Here is a 19098-nt window from a genome sequence, read left to right as displayed (position 1 = left end):
CTTTCTCTTCATGCTTTTCTCTAAATAGAATATATCTGAATGACTAAAGCCCTAGCCTTTTCTCTGAGGCGCCTAAGAATTCTTCCTTCTTTGGACAGAGGTATCTTTTATCATAACCCTAAGAAGGACTTCTACTGGGGGAAGAACTGTTCCTAAATCTTGATGATATTGCTAAGACCAACTTTTCTTTCTCTTCTTTTTTTAAGACCAACTTTTCAAATGTTAGATGTTATGCAGGGAAAGACATCATTCTGGTGAGGCAGCTCCAATTGTTCAAGAGCAATTCTAGAAGTTTGCAGGTATGAGCCATTAGCAGCAGCTGGGAGTTGGGCCAACTGAACTAGTAAAGGGATCCCAGGAGACCTAGATGGTGTTACCAGCAGTATCCGCCTCAAAAGGGTCAATGGAAATTAGCCTCTCTCTACCCCGTCTCCTTTATGAGGAGCCAGGAGAGTAACATGAAGCCATCTGGTTGCTCAGATGCTTGGCTTAGGTGGGAGATGTGGAAGGCAGCATGGGGAAGAAGTTTAGAGATTTCTTTCTCTTTCCAGCATGGCCAATGGCTGAGGAAGTGAAAGGTAGGGGGAGGGGGCAAGAATGCATTAGATGGAGGAGGCAGCCAGTATATTTAGGGCATTGGTTACATTCAGCAAGCAAATAAATGGATCAAGCAAGTATTGAGGATAAAGAGGCCTGGGTGTCTCAATGTTGGAGAAGGGAATTACAAACACGGAAACTGGGAGGGCTAGAAAGAACCCTTAACCTTGGGGTGCCTGGCTGGCTCAGTCAGCAGAGGGTGCGACACTTGATCTCGGGGTTCTGGGTTCAAGCCCTGTGTTAGGTATAGAGATTACTTAAAAAAAAGAAAGAAAGAAAGAACCCTAACCTTCTGGTTGGACTGGAATTGAAAGTATCAGTGTGAATTCATTGCTTTTTTAAATACATATACACACATGGATATAGAAACAGACATAGATGTATAGTGTGCGTGTGGAGAGAGAGAGAAATGGAAAGACCAAGACAGATGATAGATAGATAGAAGATAGATAGATAGATAGAGGTCTGGGGTAGGGCCTGGAGATCTAAGTACTTAGCCATTGTCCCAGGAAATTCTGAAGTTAAGTGGTCCACAGACCACCCTCAGAGGAACGTTGACCTAGAAATTCAGAAAGTGGGGCACCTGGGTAGTTCAGTTGGGTAAGCATCGGACTCTTGATTTCAGCTCAGGTCATGAACTCAAGGTTGTGAGACTGAGCCCTGTGTCTGGGTTCCATGCTCAGTATGGAGTCTGCTTGTCCCTCTCCCCCTGCTCACTCACATGTTCTTGCTCTCAGATAAATAAATAAATGAAGTCTTAAAAAAAAAAAAAAAAGAAATTCGGAAAGCTGTGGCAATCTTCTTACTCAGTCCTGACCTTAACTCCTTTCATATCTTTCCGCTTTCCCAGGGTGACGCTGTACGCCGAGTTCCTTCCCATGAAGGCCAGAGCTAAGTGTATTTTGCTGATTGAGGTAAGGAGGGTGGTCTGGGTTTTCCAATAGTGTTCAGTCTCTGAGCAGGAGATTCTCAGGTGTCCTGAGCCACAGGATAAGGAAATGGGACTTTGTCAGTTATGTAAATTTGAACTTTTTTTTGTTTTTTGGGTTTTTTTTTTTTTTTTTGCTTTACAGATAAATTCTTCAATTGACAAAAAAAAAATTCAATCTCTTAAAAAAAATGGTGGCAGGCTGGTGGTATGTCATTCTTGGGCTAGAAATGGCTTTTATCTGAGGCTCGCTGCCGAACCGTGCAGCTAAGGGAAACAAAACTCCTGTCTCTTGTCCACATCATCACCCTCCACCCCTATTTGTATCTGGACTCACCTGTGTCTTGTGTGAGCGGCCACCTCTGTAACCTAGAGGCTGCCTTAAAAGGTCCTTTGTCCAGCTAGTCCCTCTCAAGCCTTCTTCCTGCCAGGGTCTTGTGACCCATTTTCCCATCATGATCTGGAAGCTCTCAGGGCAAGTATGTAAGTGCCCAATGGTGCCATGCAGTGGGCAGTAGGGTTTATTTGACCTTTCCGGACACTGATGTCCACAGTGATGTCTATGATGCCATTCTCTAGCCACCAGGACCACACTGACAATATTAATTACATTAACCCCACGGCCCAATCTACCACCCTGACTGCATCTACCCCTGACCAATAAGGATGGTAGTCAGCTAGTCCATACTGGTATGGATGAACCAACTATTTAAATATTGAGATGTATCTGTGCCAGCAGATCCTGGTCGCTGATTAGGCCTCATCACCTAACACCCTGTCCTCTCCTAGGACCCCCTAGAACTTCCCATGATCTAGCAACTAAAGAGTTAACTCCTGGCACAGTCGTGTGTGTGTGTGTGTGTGTGTGTGTGTGTGTGTGTGTGTGTGTGTGTGTGTGTTGGGAGCGGGTATGTCTGGTACCCATTCTGGTTGGTCAGTCCTGTATCAGTTTGTTAGACATTTTGACCATCACCCCTGGTTGTCAGCAACAGAAATGTGGTTAATTTAAGCAAAAGGGGATTTCGGAGGGCTCTTATGGGCTCCCAGAACTGATGGGGAAACTTGAAGGACCAGGTTTGTCAATGGGCAATAGTTGTAGGGTCCCAACAGGAACCAGCATACTCAAATTAGGATAATTTGGGGACGCCTGGGTGGCTCAGTTGGTTAAGCGTCTGCCTTTGGCTCAGGTCATGATCCCGGGGTCCTGGGATCGAGTCCCGCATCGGGCTCCCTGCTCGGCGGGGAGCCTGCTTCTCCCTCTGCCTCTGCCTCTCTCTCTCTCTGTCTCTCATGAATAAATAAATAAAATCTTAAAAAAAACAAATTAGGATAATTTGAAGAAAGTTTGATAAAGGGACTATTTCTAAATAGCCCCAGGCCGGAAGTTCCAGTTGCCAGGCAAAGGCAGGAAGTAATTAGCAGTCCAGAGAGGGAGAGTTGTATGTCGAGAGCTATTGGACGCGACCTGGGACCTTCTGCTGAGAGATGCAGCGAGCCCATGCGCACCCTGCAGAGAGGGAGCCAGAGGAGTAAATGCCCCAACCTCTCTTACCTCCCTCCCTCTCTCCCAGTTCCTGTGGGGCTCCCCATTGGCTGCACCCAGTGGGAAGCCAGAAATCAGGAAGTCTATGGATGCAGTGCATTCAAAGAGCAAAGTGGGGAAGGATGGGGAGTGACTCGGAGAGGCACACAGAAGATATTCAGCCCTGCAGAGAAGAGGCAATTGGGACTAAGGATAGTAGGGCCCCAATGGGCAAGAGAGATGGATGTCAGTAAACAAAAACCAATGTGTCCATCACCATCTTGACCTCACACGAGGTGGTACTGATCTCCTTAACCAGAGCTACCACACTGTACACTCCAGTGGGTACCACGCCAATATCATACCATGTGGATGGCACCCTCAGGAGATGGACAACATGGTGGCCGTGGCCCAACTATATGGACCCCAGGAAAAGTGGTGGCCATTCTGACTTTGCAGACCCCAAAGACCCCTTACCCATATCGATAGCGTCATCTACAATGACACTCACATTGCTCATGCGTTGACCATGCATGAGCGTGATCAACTGATCCCATTTTCCCATGCCAGGTCTTCTGGGCCATCGGGACAGTGTTCGAGGTCATCCTGGCTGTGTTTGTGATGCCCAGCCTGGGCTGGCGCTGGCTGCTCATCCTTTCGGCTGTCCCCTTGCTCCTCTTTGCGGTCCTGTGTTTTGTAGGTATCCTTTAAGACATCTCAACCTTTGTCTCCTGGCCTCCTGCTGTTCCCTGTATTTAGGTGGGGGGGGTGGAGAAGGACACCATCCTGTAAAGATTATTTTTAAGATTTTTGGGGGGGGACTCTGACAACAACACCATTTAGTAATAATAATAGCAATGGCAGCAATCATAACTGCATGAACCCATTCCAGGCACTGTGCTAAGTAAGCACTTTGTCTGGATTATCTCACTTAATCCCCTCAACAACCCGAAAAGATGGGATCTATCATTATCCCCATTTTATGGATGAGGAAATGGAGGCACAGAGAGGTCAAGTAATTGCTCAAGGTCACACAACCAATATAATCAATGACAGAGCCAGGATTTGAAGCCAGGCCTCTGGAGCCAGAGGCCCCACCCTTAAAGACTCCACACCCAGATGAGAGTATGTGGCTGGGACCCAGTGTTCTGTTCCACCCTAACCTGCCACACCTGTACCCACAGTGGCTGCCGGAGAGCGCAAGGTACGATGTGTTGTCCGGGAATCAGGAAAAGGCCATTGCCACATTAAAGAGGATAGCAACCGAAAACGGAGCCCCCATGCCGCTGGGGAAACTCATCATCTCCAGACAGGTCCGTGCCTGGCCCACCGTCTGTGGCGTGTGTGTTTGTGCACCTGCGTGGGAGCATGTACGTCGGTGGGGTGTGGTAAATCCTGAGACATGCAAAAAGAGCAGAAGCAGACCAATTCCCCAAAAGCCAGTTTTCCTGAATTAACTTGGTAATGTATCTTTTTACATGTTTCAAGGAGCATTCTTTTTGAATATATATAGTAAGTAGGAGTATATTTTTCCTATGTACATATTAATATATTTATTTCCTCAATATATTCTCTCCATAAATATATTAATGAATCTATTTCTAAATATATTAATGAGCCTATTTCAAAATATATTCAACAAATACATTCTCAAATATATTCATAAACATATTTAAGGAGTATTGTTTTTTCATTCAAGAATATATTAAAAAATATATTTTTATTCACAAAAATAATATTCAGGTAGACTAAACCACCTATAGTCCATAATCCTTTTATTCACAAAAATAATATTCAGGTAGACTAAACCACCTATAGTCCATAATCCTCTTATTCACAAAAATAATATTCAGGTAGACTAAACCATCTATAGTCCATAATCCTTTTTTAAGCATTTAACATGTTTAAATAAGCATTTCTCAAACTAAGGAAAATATATTTGTTAAATATATCTAAGAAGAATATAATCACAGTCATAGAATATACTCTTTTTTAAAAAGGTTTTATTTATTTATTTATTTTATTATTATTTTTAAAAGATTTTATTTATTTATTTGACAGAGAGAGAGACAGCGAGAGCAGGAACACAAGCAGGGGGAGTGGGAGAGGGAGAAGCAGGCTTCCCGCGGAGCAGGGAGCCCGATGCGGGGCTCGATCCCAGGACCCTGGGACCATGACCTGAGCCGAAGGCAGACGCTTAACGACTGAGCCACCCAGGCGCCCCTCATAGAATATACTCTGAAAAAGAACATTGTAGAGTGGTTCAGTCGGTTAAGTGTCTGCCTTCAGCTCAGCTCCGTGGGGAGCCTGCTTCTCCCTCTCCCCGTCTCCCACTGCCCTTCCCCCTGCTCATGCTCTCTCTCTCTCTTAAATAAATAAACAAAATCTTTAAAAAAAAAAAGAACATTGTCGAGCAAAGATTTGATAACAGCAAATTATATGAAATTGGCAAGTAGGTCGTTTAACTAATCAATCTTTCAGCACATTGGCCTCTGGCGAATTAATTTTCAGCACATTAATTTTTGTGATCTTGACCTAGAGCTGGCTTAGTCGGGGCATGAAATGGTTAGACACCCCTTGGACTGACTGACTGCTCCCCGGGTCTATGGGACTACCTGAGAGTCCTCAGGGCATGGAGTCTGCTTCCTGGCTCCAGGACTTCAGGCTGGGGTTGGGGGTTGCAGAACGTCTCCATCCTTGGGGAATCAAGACTGTGGACATTGCTGGGTCCTGGCTGGAGGGCCTCCCTGGGCTGGGGGACTTTGTGCTGTGGGATTGAGTCCTGGGTTCTCGGATCCTGAGCATGTAGCCCACCAGCAACCTCCCTCCCAGCAGTGGGTGTCCACCCAATGCCAGCACTGCTGGAGGAGTGGAGAGCAAACGGCATGTCCTTGTCTTGAAACAGGAAGACCGAGGCAGAATGAGGGACCTTTTCACGCCCCATTTTAGATGGACAACCTTGTTGCTGTGGTTTATATGGTAAGAGCTGTTTCTTGACACTTTGATCCCCTTCACCCGTGCCCTGTTTTGTGTTCTGTTTTTATGTGACGCACAGAGAACTCTTTGATCGTAGGCAACAATTACAAAGTTCAGTGGTTTGAGCATCACTTTCCTGGGATCTCTGCCTTTTCCAGATATTACCTGTACTATTATTTTCTTAGTCTTTTTCTTTAATTGAACTCACTTCTGACTCAGATAAATGTCCTTTTTTAAAGAAACTTTTTAATTTTATTTCCAATATCGTTAACATACAATGTTATATTAGTTTCAGATACACAAGATAGTGAATCAGAGAGTTTATACATTACTCAGTGCTCCTCATGATAAGTGTGCTCTTAATCCGTATCACCTATTTCACCCATCCCCCACCCACCTCCCCTCTGGTAACCACCAGTTTGTTCTCTCTAGTTAAGAGTCTGTTCTTTGGTTTGTCTCTTTTTCTTTTCCTTTGTTTGTTTTGTTTCTTAAATTCCACACATGAGTGAAATCATACGGTATTTGTCTTTCTCTGACTGACTTATTTCACTTAGCATCATATTCTCTAGCTCCATCCACGTTATTACAAATGGCAAGATTTCATTCTTTTTATGGCAGAATAATATTCTGTTGTGTGTATATGTGTGTGTATATAAATATATATGTGTGTGTGTGTGTGTGTATGTATCACATCTTCTTTTCCATTCATCTATCAATGGACATGGACTGCTTCCATAATTTGGCTATTGTAAATGATGCTGCAATAAACATAGGGGTGCAAATCTCCTTTTGAATTAGGGTTTTTGTACTCTTTGGGTAAATACCCAGTAATGCAATAGGGTAGTTCTATTTTTAATTTTTTGAGGAGCCTCCATACTGTTTTCCAGAGTGGCTATGCCAGTTTGCATTCCCACCATTAGTGCACAAGGGTTCAGATAAATGTCTTTTAAGAGGGAATTTTATATGTCTGCTTTAAAGAAAAAAACCTTAAGTGCAGGCCATATATTTTCAAGAGATATACAGTAAAAAGTAGCTAGATTGATGATTTGCCAAGGCACTGAGCTGCTGTATTTAATAGAGACACACAGACAGAGGGTAGGTGTTAAGGACTCATTCATTAGCAAGTAAGTGAAACTAGGAAATCATCAAAATACAGTTGACTTTGAACAATGCAGAAAGGGGGTTAAAGGCACAGACCCCTGAACAGTCGGAAATCTTTTGACTCCCCCAAAACTTAACCAATAGCCGCCTATTGACCAGAAGCCTTACTGGTAACATAAAAAAGTCAATGAACACATATTTTGTATGTTGTATGTATTACGTATTATATATTATATCTTAAAGTAGGCTAGAGAAAAAGAAAATGTCATTAAAATCTTCTGGAAGAGAAAATGCACTTGCAGTAGTGTACTATATTTATTGAAAAAAAGCTCTTTACAAGTGGCCCTGTGCAGTTCAAAACCTGTGCTGTCCAAGGGTCAACTGTAATTTGAAAGGAAATGTAAAATGGATTTTTGTCACAATGAGATTCCATATGCATGCTCCATCAAGTCCCCTTCTTGGCCAATATTGCCTTGGATACCACCAGTGGCATGGGGCCCACCGCATTTAGGGCACCACTAGTTTGGTCAATACAGGCATCCTTAGAACTTTCAGTCCTAATCCTGGTCTATTTTCCTTAAATAACAGCCACTGGTGATGTCTGGATGTGGGCAGGACGGAAGGCAGTGATTTGTACAGAGTAATTACCTAAAAATCCACAACTAGTTAAATCTCAGCTATTCTTTGAACTCTCTTTCTACCAAACCATGTACACAGCATGAACAGTGTGCAGAAGGGGCCTGGCTAACACTTTGCATTCTGGTTTAACCAGTTCTCATGTTTCCCATGCACCTTTGAGTAGAGGTGCTAATTAGCAGGGGATTGTCCTGAAAAGTGGTCAGTTGCAGGGAAGTGGAGGGGAAAGCTTTGATAATATACAGAACTGGGCTCTAGCTCTGTCCCTGCATGCCTAAGAGCTGAACCAGGCATTTATTAAACACCTGCTGTGTGCCCAACACAAGTGTGGAATCTGTAGGATTTTTTTAAAAGGGAGTGGAGGTGGGAGTTTAAGGTATCTATCTTCGCATGCGGGTGATTCAGTTGGGCTGACACTACCCAAATACTGAAGCAATTAATTGGAGACTAATTTTTGTGCACTATAGAAATTGCTAAATTTGCTGGCACATATTGCAACCCAAGGAAATTAATCACTGCAGTCTGATTATGACAGTTCCCATGTAACTGTACTACGGGATGATAATGTTCTGGTCTACAGACTTGAGTGTTCTAGTTCCTGGGACAATTGTGAATTAATTAACTATTTCATTCTGATGTGAAATTTTAGGGAAGTCTGCAGAATCCACACTTGTACGGGGCACACAGCAGGTGTTTAATAAATGCTTGGTGAGTTGATTCAGCTCTCAGGAGTTCAAGGGCAGAGCTGGAGTCCAGTGCTCTTTATTATCAAAGTTTTCCCTCTTCTTCTCTCTTCACGTTGACCAGCTTGGCCCAGAAGCCCTGATCAATGTCACCCATGACTGTGTTCTTCCAAATTTTGGTCCCCCAAACTTGTTTTCCCTATTGCCAGTTGAATAAACAGCCTGGGGTGTTCTCTGTGATATAATACAGTTCTTGGTCTTTCAAAGGACACAAGATCACGTCCCTTTATCACATCACTATGCTTTGTACCTGCCATTTTCCTGCTCAAGGGCCCCAGGAAAGCCCCCAAAGGTCCAGTGCCATCCATGCCCAAAGACTGGTCCTCACTGTTATAGATGCAAGTCCTTCCTGAGGGGATGGGGAAAGGAGACTTGCATTTCTCCCACCATTTCTTTACCTCTTCCTGCTTCCTTTCTGGCAGGTTTTCCAATGCGTTTTCTTACTATGGATTAGTTCTGCTCACCACTGAGCTCTTTCAGGCCGGAGATGTCTGCAGCAGTGAGTATCAAACTACCCTACTCCCACCCTACATAGTCACACACGCATGCCCACCCCAGGTTCCACCTCTCCTGAGCCTGGCCATGCACAAATACCGGTGACGTTGCCCCGCAGACTCCTGGGAGAAAGTCTCTGCCAAATGAGCATAGAAGACCCGGACTGTGGTCTCCAAGATACTCTGTAGGAAGCCGAATAATCTTGTCATGATAAAAGTGATGTTACGGCAGAGTCCTATCTTATGTCACTTAGAGGGCTCGGTGAAGTACAGCCTGAGTTTGATGGCCGTGACCCTATGCAGCACCTCTCGTGTGCATATGAGGTCTGAGAACCAGGTTGGATCTCAACCCTGGCCACACCACAGAATCACCCGGAGGAGCTTTTGTTTTTTTTATTTTTAAAAGATTTTATTTAGTTAGTTAGTGAGTTATTTGAGAGAGCAAGCGCACATGTGAGAGAGAGCGTGAGCAGGCGAGAGGGGCAGAGGGAGAGGGAGAAGCAGACTCCCCGCTGAGCAGGGAGCCCCACGCAGGGCTTGATCCCAGGAATCCAGGATCACAACCTGAGCCGAAGGCAGATTCAATTGTGCAGCTAGAGGTGGGAGCCACTGTACAAAAGGAACAAAATAGAAAGCAAAGTGTATATGCAGATGTCTGGGCTTTCAAACCATTCTATCTTTAAGAATAGGTTCCTAGCATTGAAACCTGGGTGGAGGATAAAGGGATCAAGTTCTTGCTTGTCTGCAGGATTTGCCCAGTTATCTTTTTCATACTAAGCCTCTATAATCTTAGTTAATAGTTTGGTTTATTGGTATAAGGATTTAATGAGTTGGTGGCTTAGCCGCATATTTGGGATTTGGTATTGAGAGAGTATAAATCGCATGCCCCTAACAGTGGACCCACTGAAGCAAAGCAGAGGATCCAGGGGAATGTTACAAAGCAGGGATTGGCAAACTTTCTATAAAGGGCCAGATAGTCAAATTTTAGTCTTTGTGGGACATACACCTCTGCGGTTGGAGGAGGAAAATAGCTGTGGACCATGGGTTAATGATCAAACATTGCTTGTGTTCTAATAAAACCTTATTCGTGAATGCAAATTCGGGTGGCGTATCATGTCTATGTCATGAGGTGTTATTCCTCTTTGATTTTGATTTTGATTTTGATTTTTTTTAAAGATTTTATTTATTTATTCATGAGAGACAGAGAGAGAGAGGCAGAGGGAGAAGCAGGCTCCCAAGGAGCAGGGAGCCCGATGCGGGACTCGATCCCAGGACCCTGGGACCATGACCTGAGCCGAAAGCAGATGCTTAACCATCTGAGCCACCCAGGCGCCCCCTCTTTGATTTTTAAAAATCATTTTTAAAACGTAAAAACCACTCTCAGCATGCAAGCCAGGCAGAAACAGGCAAGAGACCAGATATGACTTGCAGGTGATATTTTGCCAACTCCCGTTTAAAGGTCTCTCTTATACCCGGGTGGGAAAGTGATACTGTGGAACACGCCCATAGCTGGAAATCAGAGAGCCTGGGTTCTAGCACCAAGTAGTTGTGTGACCTTGGGCAAGTCATTCATTCGATATTTTCTATATGCCAGTTACTGATCTAGGTGTTAGGATACATCAGTGAACACAAAAGACAAATATCCCCACCCTGTAAGCTCATATTTTGGTGGGGAGAGAAAAAAAGAGAGAGAATAGCATAAGTAAGTAAATAACATAGCGTGTTGGAAGGTGATAGGTGTGTCAAAGAAAAAAATTTAAAGAAAAGGTAAAATCATGCCTCTCCTACAAATATACAATGAACACCTATCAAAGATTTTATTTTATTTAACTCATCAATTAATGAATGAACCAGTTAAGAACTGTGAAAAGTCTGAGGATTTACCTCTTTGTAAGCTAGCAAGTTAGCCTTCCACAGCTTCCACAGATGCCTGCAACAGACACAACACTCCTGGATCAGAGACAAAGGACTTTGTTACTCACAGTAATAGCAGTAGCTGAAGCATCGGCATTTCCTTACACCATAAGGAGTTCCCATTCCCACAGGATAATATGAAGAAGGGGGGGCCACAGCTGCAAAAGCAGTGGGTTATGTTACAAAAGGGGATCTCCGAGCTTAGGGCACCTAGCTCTCTTATACTGGATGGTAAAGACAGAAAGCTGGTAAAGCCTGCCCTTGTCCTGCAGGGAGACACTATGCCATTGAAGGCCATAAGCAAACCTGCCCCTTGCTCCAAAGTTGGACACTTCCTGTCAGAGTTGTTGGTTAAACAAAGGTCCTTGAAAAGATAGTTTAGAACAAAGATAGTCAGTGTCTTTGCTTATAAAACATGCAGAAATGTGAGCAACCCATGGAGAATTGTTTACTAATGCCAGCAAGAGTTTACATCTGGTTCAAAGGAGAATTCAAAAATACATGTATATAGGCAATCCGAAATGCTGGAAAGGTTTTACAATTAGAGGCACAACTTGTCAATATGCATAAGGCAATAATCAATTGCATCACCAGACACAATTTGCATTTTGATAGACAAGAATCATTTGCATTAATGTCAATATTCTATAATGTGCATAGCTCACAGATAATGAAAGGTGATGCAACTTGTAAGGGTGCACTAGACAAAACATTTTGCCCATTTCAAAGTCTTTCATGCTATTTCTTAACAAATGTATGGGAAAAAAAAGATAGCCAAGCAGGATAAGGGAGGTCAGGAATGGGTAGCGGAGCAAGGGGCACTGGGTCAGTTGCAGTCTTAAATGGGGTAGTCAGAATGGCCTCCATGAGGTGAGATTTAAAGAAAGACATAAAGGAGGTGAGGAAATTAGTCATAGGGATATATAAAGAGCAATTCAGGAAGAGGCAGCAGCCAGTGCAAAGGTCCTGAGGCAGGAGTGTTGAAGGCACAGCAAGAAAACCAGTGTAGCTGGAGTATAGTGAACAGAGCGAGGGAGAGAGACAGAAGGTGGGATCAAGGAAGTAATGGGGGCCAGATAATGTAGGTGGGGATCATAGAGGCCACCCTGGAGTCTGTCTGCCGCCTGGAGTCTGTCTGCCACAAAAACACTTAGTATGTGCCAGTTCTGGGCTAAGCACATTCATATGCACAGCCTGATTTCATTCTCCCAACCACCTTGCCCAGTGGTTTTTTTTTTTTTTTTTAAGATTTTATTTATTTATTTGAGAGAGAGAATGAGATAGAGAGAGAGCACGAGAGGGGAGAGGGTCAGAGGGAGAAGCAGACTCCCTGCTGAGCAGGGAGCCCGATGCGGGACTCGATCCTGGGACTCCAGGATCATGACCTGAGCCGAAGGCAGTCGCTTAACCAACTGAGCCACCCAGGCGCCCGCCCAGTGGTTTTATTAGCTCCAGTTTTATGAAGAAACTGAGGCTCAGAAACATAAAGCTGTAGCCCTGCCGGTTGGGATTTGAACCTCAGTTTGTCTGACTCCACGGCTGGGCCCTTCCTATGGTATCCCAGCTGAAGCATCCCCAGGGAAGGAGGTGTGGGAGCAGGAGGGTGCGATTCAAGGTTCTAGGCATGGCTCTTCTTTCTCCTGTCTTCCACCTCCCAGTTTCTAGCCAGAAGAAGGCAGTAGAAGCAAAATGCAGCCTGGCCTGTGAGTACCTGAATGAGGAGGATTACATGGACCTGCTGTGGACTACCCTCTCTGAGTTCCCAGGTGAGGAGCCTGTTGTGAGGTGGGGCTGGGGCAGGGAAGCCTGTGAATGCAGCAGCTGCTCATCTGGTGGTTCTACCTGGGGCTGCCTGGAAGCAAATCCCCCCCTTTCTAGGGGAGCTGGAGGTTCTTTTTTCAACCCTTAGCTACAAGTCGACAAGAACTGTGAAGGCTACTCTACTTGAAGGCTCACAAATTAGGCTGCCCATTGTCACGCTCACTGGCAGAAGACACGAGACTCCTGGGTCAAAGACAAAGACTATTACCCATGGCCCAGCAAGCAACATGTTCCACACTGATTCCCAGAGCCCCCCAGTGGAATTCGATAGCAACATGAATAGTATATTAGTGTCAGCTCCCCTTGCTCCCAAATCTCACAGCGATGATGACGAAGGGTCCAGGCGGATGTTAATTACACACGCAGTGAGGTAGTGGGTACACCTGTTGTGCTCTAACTCTGGTCCTTTGATAAGAACGCCTCACCCAAATGCATACACATGCTGATAATGGATGATGGTTGCTGCTTGAGGGATTACCTGAGTGTTCCCTTCCATGTACCTGATTGATCTACTACTCCCCATATTCTTGACCCTGTATTCCACGGTTTTCCTTGACTTCCCAGTATCTTCCTCAATCCCTTTTTCACTTTGCTTACCTGAGAATTCCCAGGCTTAGGGAACTCAAATCTTCTATAACGGGTTGCCAGAAACCTGCCCAGTTTTTGCTCCAGAGAGAGAGACATCACCTTTATTGCATTGGACAGTAAACAGACCTGCCCTTGGCTCTGGAAGGGGACAGTATCTCTATCTCCAAGGCTATTGGCTATCCAAATTAAATGATAGCCTGGAACAAAGGGCAGCTAGTGCCTCTGCATGCAAGAAATACAAGAGACCCATGGAGAATTGTCCCCCATCAGCCCTCACACTGGAACGGTCAGTGGGTGTCAAAAAATCCAAACCTGCACACAAAGTGAAGGTGATCTATCTTTTCCTTTTAAAAAACTAATAATTATTACAACAGCAATAGTATCTGGTATTTATTGAGTGCTTACCATATGGATATCCGGCTCTATGCCAAATGTTTTATAGATATGTCTCATTTAGTCTTGAGAAGTAGCATAATTATCCCCCGTTTTACAACCGAAGAAACTAAGGCTTAGAGAGGTGTAGCCAAAACTGTTCCTAAACTTGCAGATGCCAGTATCTGCATCTTTGTGTCTGAGGGCTCTCTCAAGAGGGATGGAAAGCCTCAGGACCTAAAAGCAAGCAAGGTGGCTGGAAGTCCCAGGGAGTGAACACCTGGGAGCTGCTTTCAAATGATAACTGCAGGAGTTGGTGGTATATAAATACCCTAGCTTCCTCGCCCCGTCAGGCAGAATTCCAAGATGCATGTCCCACACTGGCTCCCAGAGCCCCCCAGTGGAATTCGATAGCAACTGCCCACAATGGTAACTTGCCTTCCCTTCCCTATCTTACCTTCCCAGCCTCCCACTGGTGTTTCTTTGGGTTACCTCTCAGGTAAACACTTGTACTTGGACCCTTTCCCCAGCGTCTGCTCCTAGGAAAGCTCAGCTAAAACACTGAGTGTCCCACACTTGGCAGAGCTAAGAACTGAGGTCCCACCCCAGAGCCCGGAGTCTTCACTCCTATCTTTCTTCGAAAACCCTTCCCGCATAGAGCTCAGAGGGTAAGACTAGGGACTTGGAGTTAGACACCACGTTGCCAATAACCATTTCCATGACTTTTCGATGATTTCCATGATTTTACCTTTCTGAAACTCAGATAACTCTTATTTATTACATTTATGATTTGTTGTTTCTGTTCGCTGACACATCCCAAGGCTCCTAGAACAGCTCCTGACACACAGTAGGCACTTAATTTTTCGATTGAATAAGTGTGGGAAATGCAGGTGTTGATAGCATTTATTTTAGGGGGTTGTTTTGATGATTAAGCAAGATAATAGATGTACAAGTGCTGAGCCTAGATTTAATAATTATTATTAATATTATTAATAATAAGCACCATGGTATACTGTCTCTACTGATGGGAGTCTTGTTTTTATTGAGTCCCATTTTACAGATGCAGTAACTGAGGCTCAGAAAAGGCAAGGGACAAACCCAAGACCACATGGCAAGTCAGAGGCAGAAGGAGGCCTTAGAACCCGCGTGGTTCTGACTCCCATCCCTGGTGTCCATTGCCTGGATTCAATGAATGCCATGTCCCTTGGTGCCTATTTAGTTATCCATTGCTGTGTAACAAATTATCCCATATTTTAGTGGCTTCAAACAACGTATTTATTACTCACAGTTTCTGTGGGTCAGGAAGCTGGGGGTGGCTACCTGGGTCCTCTGCTTCAACTTATCTAACAAGACTGCAATGGCGGTGTTGGCCCAGCGTCTGCAGTCACATCAGCTGGGACAGGGGCTGTTTCCATGCTCACTCACGTGGTCGTTGGCAAGATTCAATGCCTCCAGGGTTGTTGGACTGAGGGCCTCAGTTCCTCACTGGTTATTGGCCAGGGGCCACTTTTAGGCCAGCGCCTAAGAAGAGTCAGGGGGAGAGAAAATACCAGCAAAGCAGAAGCCACATTCTTTTACAACTTCATCTCAGAAGTGACATCCCAATGCTTTTCTGTATTCTGGTCATGAGAAACGACTCACCAGGTCCAGCCCACTCTCAGGGGCAGGGAATTATATGGGGTGTGAATACCAGGAGGTGGGGGGCATTGGGAGCCATATTGGAAGCCTCCTGCCATGGTGCCGCTGCTCTCCCCCAGGTGTCCTTGTGACTCTATGGATTATTGATCGCCTGGGCCGCAAGAAGACCATGGCCCTGTGCTTCATCATCTTCTCCCTCTGCAGCCTCCTGCTGTTCATCTGTGTTGGAAGGTGGGTCTGGAAACCAGCTCTCTCTGACCAGCAGGTTCACTTCTCAGGTCATGGTCAGTGTCTCTTTGGGCCTGTAAGCTGTGGACTATACTCCTGGTGGTCATCTGAGAGATTCCCCCCACCTCCCCGGTCCCTCACTAGGACTGAGACTCTTGACCACAAGATCAGACTCAGTTTTGGGCCTCTGATGGGGGTAGGGCCGGGAGGGCACTTTGGTCCAGGTTTTGCTCCAACACTGTCCCATTTAGGCTTTTGACATTGTCTCCCAGAGAGATCGTGCATACGACTGTTTATGTATGGGTTAAAAGCATTCCTTTGTTCAATGGAAATACTTCAAGGGCCTGTTGTATAATCCCTTTTTTGGCATTTCTCCATTTTTCCATCTTTGAAGAGCCTCAAAATATGGAAGAGGCTTATGCCTCTCTTGACCTCGGAGAGGCCCCAGACCAAAGCTGATGAGGAATATGTGGAAGGCCTGGAGAGGTAGCTTAGACCTTGACATGTTGGTGTTCTTAGGCATTTTGGGGAACAATGGAACAGAGGGTCGGGGACCAGGATTACCCTAAAAATACTGCATAGAAGTTTACTTTCACTGGCTCAGCTGGCTCCTGACTCTACCAGGCCCCGTCTGGGTTTTTCAATGATTTATATCACTTCTCTCTGACCTTGCCCTCAACCTGGGCACCACAGATGTTTGCAGCTCTTAGCCTGGAACTTTGGAAAATGATAAATTTATAAAGGCGGGCCTTTCGAGAAGGCACCAGGATTGTGTGCCTGTGTGGATATGTTGGGTGGGGGTGGGCTGAGCCAATTTCTAGGGTATAAATTCTGCCTGGGCAGATAGGACTTTGCTGAAACAAGCTGACAGAAAACAAACAAACAAAAAAACCCTGCTCATCTTCTTTTTTATCTCTCTCCCTAGAAACATGCTCACTCTGTTACTCTTCATTGCAAGAGCATTTATTTCTGGAGGCTTCCAGGCAGCCTATGTTTACACACCTGAGGTAGGAGTGGGGGGGTCTGGGAGCAGCCGGGAAGGGGAGGGAGGGAGCTCCACCTCCAGAAACACCCAGCCTGGGATCCTCAGAATGGGATTTGTCCGTGGGTCTGTCTGAGTAATGACTGTGAGGCTCTTCATTATTGCAGGCTATCTTTCAATCATTTTTTTTTCTGCTTATGAAAGCTGATGTTCAGTGTAAAAGTTGCAAAGGGTATCAAACTGCATAAAACCAAAAATTAACGGGCCCCACGTTCCCCCTTCCTAGGTACCACCTTTTTTAAAATAATTCAGTTTTTTCCTAGGCACATACTAATTTACGTTAGTGCATGTACCAAATTGGGGAAGTGAGCAACTGGGAAGAGTTTTAATAAAGAAACTCATTACAGTGGTGTGGGACAAGGCTTAGGGAAACATGAAAGCAATAAAGTGCCCCAGAGCTTGCAATGGGGTGGAGGTGTCTGGGGACACTGCTGCCACCCGCGGCCAGTGGGGGGAGCGGAGGGGAGTGTTCCAGAGTCCCAGGGGAGAGCTGTAGAGAGAAGTTGTGGCCTGTAGTTGGGGGGACACATGTGGCCCAAGGCAACCTGGAAGGAGCAGGAGAAGACCCAGACCTCTCTCTTCTACCTCCTTCCCATCTTCCCAACCAGAAGCCTGGGGCTGACCTGTGGTCCACATAAGCCCACCCCAGGGCACAGAATGAGGTGGGGAATTCTGGAAACGAAGATTGAAGACAAGGAGCGCAGGACATATGGATCTACTTTGTTCTTTCCAGTACTTGCTCTACTACACTGTACTATATAGTATAAAGTATGTACTATATATAGTATATCCTATATGTAATATACTAATATATACTACCTATTAGATACTATACTGTATATATTATACTATCCCTTTACTATATAGTATACAACTATATATTATATACTCTATTTTATTATACTATATATTATATATACTATGTATCTTATATACTATCCCGTTACTATATAGTATACAACCGTATATTATATACTCTATTTTATTACACTATATACTATATACACTATGTATCTTATATACTATCCCGTTACTATATAGTATACAACCGTATATTATATACTCTATTTTATTACACTATATACTATATACACTATGTATCTTATATACTATCCCGTTACTATATAGTATACAACCGTATATTATATACTCTATTTTATTACACTATATACTATATACACTATGTATCTTATATACTATCCCGTTACTATATAGTATACAACCGTATATTATATACTCTATTTTATTACACTATATACTATATACACTATGTATCTTATATACTATCCCGTTACTATATAGTATACAACCATATATTATATACTCTATTTTATTACACTATGTGCTATATATACTATGTATCTTATATACTATCCCGTTACTATATAGTATACAGCCGTATATTATATACTCTATTTTATTACACTATGTGCTATATACACTATCTTATATACTATCCCGTTACTATATAGTATACAACCGTATATTATATACTCTATTTTATTACACTATATACTATATACACTATGTATCTTATATACTATCCCGTTACTATATAGTATACAACCGTATATTATATACTCTATTTTATTACACTATATACTATATACACTATGTATCTTATATACTATCCCGTTACTATATAGTATACAACCGTATATTATATACTCTATTTTATTATACTATCTACTATATATACTATGTATATTATATACTAGACTTCACTATACCATATATATACTTTATATTGTATACTATATTATACTATATGGTATATATATGCATGTATATTATATATTTTACTATACTATATAGTATAGTGTGGGCAAATCATAATTTTATAACAATTCTCCTACTAACAGAAATTTGGATTGTTTTCCAAGTTTTCACTATTACAAACGATGCCGAGGCAAACAGCTTTATACAGTCACGTACATGTGTGCGTCCCGTAGAATAAATGTCAAGATGTGGAATTGCAGAATCAAAGCCTATAAACATTACAAATATTGAGTGGACTTGATAGCTCACCCCCTAAAATGTTGCACGAATTTACACTCCACACAATAGTGCCCGAGCATGTCCAATTTCCCACACTCAGGATTATGGGTTATTTATTTTAGACCTATTGTATTTTATTTCATTTTATTTTAGATTGGAGCAAAGGGAGGAGGAGAATATTATGTACCAGATGCTGTGCCAGGGGAAGGAGGGTGTCTAGATTACCCCTCCTCCCCACAGCACTCCAGAGTCCTCACTCTGAGTCATCATCTTGAACCCAGCTCCCTCCACCCCACCTCAGGCCTAACACCAATCCTGCCTCCTCCAAGAAGCCCTCCCAGATCTTCCCCTCCCCTGACTTCCTTTTGCTGGTCAGTGTCTGTGCCCCTCTTTTAATAGAATGTCTACCAATCTGTATTAAATTGTAAACTGTGGAATATCCATTGTGGAATACAATTACAGCAGTTAAAAAGAATGAAGTAGATGTCTATATACCCATA

At 43.8% G+C, this 19098-nt stretch overlaps 1 protein-coding gene across 1 annotated transcript in view; it reads left to right on the top strand.

Moving 5' to 3' along the window:
* Positions 1-19098, top strand: part of LOC113912495 (SV2 related protein) — a 67993-nt gene that overhangs the window by 44265 nt on the left and 4630 nt on the right. The window contains exons 7-14 of the mRNA XM_027575657.2: positions 1448-1511; positions 3618-3743; positions 4232-4360; positions 5953-6026; positions 8926-9002; positions 12570-12677; positions 15450-15561; positions 16484-16565. Coding sequence (XP_027431458.2) covers positions 1448-1511; positions 3618-3743; positions 4232-4360; positions 5953-6026; positions 8926-9002; positions 12570-12677; positions 15450-15561; positions 16484-16565 — 772 coding nt within the window. The remainder of the gene's footprint in view (positions 1-1447; positions 1512-3617; positions 3744-4231; positions 4361-5952; positions 6027-8925; positions 9003-12569; positions 12678-15449; positions 15562-16483; positions 16566-19098) is intronic.

This window comes from Zalophus californianus, chromosome 14, assembly GCF_009762305.2.
Source record: "Zalophus californianus isolate mZalCal1 chromosome 14, mZalCal1.pri.v2, whole genome shotgun sequence".
In the NCBI taxonomy this organism is placed as follows: domain Eukaryota; kingdom Metazoa; phylum Chordata; class Mammalia; order Carnivora; family Otariidae; genus Zalophus; species Zalophus californianus.
Note: the sequence above shows the minus strand (reverse complement) of the source record. Positions and strands in the feature narration are given on the sequence as shown.